This window comes from Meleagris gallopavo, chromosome 4 (assembly GCF_000146605.3).
Source record: "Meleagris gallopavo isolate NT-WF06-2002-E0010 breed Aviagen turkey brand Nicholas breeding stock chromosome 4, Turkey_5.1, whole genome shotgun sequence".
NCBI classification, from domain to species: domain Eukaryota; kingdom Metazoa; phylum Chordata; class Aves; order Galliformes; family Phasianidae; genus Meleagris; species Meleagris gallopavo.
In genome coordinates, this window is record NC_015014.2 from 40,729,622 (window position 1) to 40,733,405 (window position 3,784).

The 3,784-nt window shown below is 36.3% G+C and overlaps 1 protein-coding gene across 1 annotated transcript in view; it reads left to right on the top strand.

The window, feature by feature from the left end:
- FAM149A (family with sequence similarity 149 member A) overlaps positions 1-3,784 on the top strand; it is a 26,742-nt gene that overhangs the window by 19,023 nt on the left and 3,935 nt on the right. The window contains exons 8-10 of the mRNA XM_010710064.3: positions 1,564-1,754; positions 2,470-2,615; positions 3,360-3,473. Coding sequence (XP_010708366.2) covers positions 1,564-1,754; positions 2,470-2,615; positions 3,360-3,473 — 451 coding nt within the window. The remainder of the gene's footprint in view (positions 1-1,563; positions 1,755-2,469; positions 2,616-3,359; positions 3,474-3,784) is intronic.

The following is a 3,784-nucleotide window of genomic DNA, read 5'->3' on the forward strand; positions in this document are numbered from 1 at the left end:
TAACTAACTATATATATATATATATATATATATATATATATATATATATATATCTTTTTTTTTTTTTAAGAATATCATGAAAAATTCTCATTGAGCCCAGTCAGGGTTCATAAACTGGATTTCTCTTCTTAAAATACAGTTCCTTCTGTTTCTTTATTCAGTAGAGCAGTGGTCAGAGCACTCAGTGGCATGTGGAGGACTAGGTACGTTGTCATTCTAATGGCTCCAAACTCACATATCTCATGTCAGAGAAATGTCTCATAACCACTAATTGCTTTGAGGCATTTTTTTGCATGGAGATCCAAAAAAAAAGTCTATTTAATTTTGAGACAGGCTGTAGGATGAAGGAATCTGCTTTCTTCATGTGAACGCCTTGACCACGAGATTGCTTAGGGTCATCACACTGGATGTGCTTTCAGTGTCTGCCCTAATGAATCTTAAATCCTTGTTGTGCATTGTAGAACAGCTTTGCAAGAGGTGCAGAATAAAGCCTGCATTTAGAACATTCTCTTGAGTAATGAGTAGTACAAGTGTCTTCTTGAATATGCAAGCCAGTTTTCCAGTGGACTGGTTGAATTTTCCAGCAACTAGGCTGCTGAGCAGAAAAAAGACCATAACATGCTATTTTCTAAAAGACCTTTTTGGAGAGCATACTTTAGTAGGACTAGCAGGGCAAAAAGTTTATCTTTCGTGTTCAAGCTTGATGCACTTGCAGAAAAAGACATGCTTTTGAAAAGCTGAGGAACCAGTGAGATCCAGATAGACCATTTAGTCCTGTTTTTGAAAAAGGATATGGGTACATGCTTTTTTGGAAAGATTTTGGGATTAAATGTACTCCTAGAAGTTAAGAATCACTTTGTTTTACTGCATAAGCAAAATGATTAGAAGAGGGATCTAAGTGAAGGTGTTTTTCCCTTTTTTGTGCCTCTTGTTTCTTGTCTCTCTTGTGATTCAATTCTGAAATACATCGGCTGCTTGGAAAGTAATGCCTCCCATTTCATTATGTTGGTCCACAAAGTCAGAAGTGGATGTTGTTGGTATGGCAGTAGAGGTTGCACCTTCCCACCAGTATTCCATTACATGTTGTTGCTGTGTGACGAATGGCAGCAGAGAGGCAGTCTGACAGAATGATGCCTGGCATGAAAGTGCATATGAAGCAAAGGTGTGTGTCAATGAGTTCCTCTGTGTGGAACAATTGCATCCATTTACATTTATCAATGCTGCTGAATGTTGATGGAGACCAAAGAGTAGATGTGAGCACAGTGAGGCTCTGAGTGGCACATTGCAGCAGTGACAACAATGCTTCACCTCCAGTGGTGCAGATTTTTATAAGCGTGGCATACAGGATCTTGTTCATCTCCAGTGAAAATGCATAGTTAATGGTGGTGGCTATGTTTATCTGTTGTAGTTTTCCTGGAGGCATTACTTTCAGAGCGACCTATGTACATTTATGTTGTTTAACTTAAACGTTGGACATAAAGTTGTTTCTTTGATCACCTGTGGATTGTTGAAGATGTATGCAGGTACACAGGACTTGATGAAAAAGATGTTATGTTTTATTAGTGATGATGAGCATTTGGAGCAAAAGAAAATACATCTTGCTGAGAAGAGGAGAAAGCATGGCATTCCTCCTGTTTCTCCAATGGCTTGTATCGAGGATGCTGTGGCTTCTGAAATATTTGATCATTTATGGAGTAATGTAATTGGAATATTGGAGGAACTGATCAAAAAACATTTGGAAACGAATGTCACAGGTATTTGATATTTTTTAGATACGAAGTTCGTAACATCTAATTTGGATAATTATTTTTTCCCTATAAGTGAAACTTGAGAAATATGTATATTTGTAGTGCAGCATTGTTATATATGTAATGTCTTACCAGAAACCACCCTACAAATGCACCTAAAATGACTTCCTACTAATTTGTAGAAAGTTTTGCTTTAGAAGTGTAAAAAAGTCAGAATATTGACTAAAAGAACTCTGTTACTGGAAGTGATGTGCTTTTGTTTTTAAATTACTGCTACAAACTGATGCCGTTAGCAGGAGATTGCTAGCAACATAGTGTGAATCTGGGAGTTTGAGTTTCTAATAGAGGTAAGACTGTGATTTATACTCAAAACAAAAAGAAGTTGGTTGATTCTGTCAGAAAATGATAGGTTCAAGACTTCTGTATTTTTTTCTCCTTAAAAAAAGATAATCTTTGGGAATTTTAAAATAATATTCCAGGAATGTTTAGCAATATTTTCTTAAGCAAGCAAATAGACAAACAAAAAAGCATAAACAAATAAGAAATTCTTTCAGAAAAACAACATTTAATCATTTTGAGTAGATTTTTGAATATCGTGGAAACTTAAAATTGTATCAAAGTATCTGCTGTGAAATTTATTATTACTAGAATCTCAGAAAATGCTGTTAGAATACAAAATGCATTTTATTCCCTCTATTTTTACTTTTTCTCTATTGTGCAGAGAGTACCAAGCAGGCAGAGAAGCTCAAAGCTGTTACAGGTAAACTGCCAGCTGTTCGTGTTACAGCAGATGCTGGCAGTGTCCTCCTTTCCAGAGGCTCTGAAGCACGAAGTGTGTCTTTCGGATCTCATTTAGCTTCATCACAGGTAAAGATAACCTCAAGCAACCTTTGTTTTTAAAAAATCAAACCACAAACAACAACAACAACAAAAAAACGAAAACCAACCTAATCTAATTCAATAAAATAAGTATTGGCATTTAAAATGGTGTTAAATGCCCCCACTCCCCCATCACCTATTTGATGGTTTCTAATGGCAGCATTATCACTAAAGTATTGCTGCAGCTGATTTAAAAATAAAAAGAATAACAAACTCAACAGACCACAATTTTTTTTAGAAATTGAATTTTATGAAAGCCTGTATTGCCACCCTAGAAAATAATTCTGCTTTTATCACAGCCAGAATTGGTAGAATTTAGATAATCAAATCAGCTTCTTCCCTGGACTGCAGGGATGTGAAACTGCAACTCGCTTCAAGTGCTTTTCTCAAAATCCTATGATTTTCAGACTCATTTCACCTCTGCTGCCTCTTTCACACGGGGGCTTTGCACTGCAGTGCTGGCAGGAGGGCTTACCTGTCTTTCCGGAAGCTTGTGTTTGTATTGATAAAATGCCATTTTTTTTATTTTATTATTTTTTTTTTTAGTCCTGCTTTGTGTCTTTTCCTTCTGTCCCTTGGCTCCTGTTTTTGCACATCTTGGTTCTTTTCTTTCTGTCTCTATTTCTTTCTTTCTTTTTTTTCTCTCTCTCTCTTTTTTTTTTTTCCTCATCTATGTATGCAAGCAACTTCATTCTATCTCATCTGATCTTTCTCCAACATTGGTTAAGGTAGCAAGATAGGAAGCACAGAAGAGATATCACAACAGTCTCAGTTCTCCCCATTGGCATCCTTGGCTCTGAAGTAGTCCCAGCAGCAAAAAGAAGTGTTCAGATAAGTGATGTTCAGTGATTCAGGTGATGCACTCCTGGGTTGGACTGTGCTGAGGGAAAGTTAGAGAATTTAATTCCTGTTAAAACTGAATCTTATGTTGCAAATAAATATTCAGCTCAGTAACACCTCAATTTTCTGATATTTTTCTGAAATAATAAAAGTCATGTATTTGCTCCATTTACTACTTCTGTTGAACTGTCTAAACAGAAGCCTCTCTAAGCAAACAAGTAGAATATCTTTTAACTATGGGCTTTTGGAGATCTTCTCTCTTTCTCTTTCTCTCTCCCTCTCTTTTTTGCTCTCTCTCTCCCTCTTTCACTCTCTAA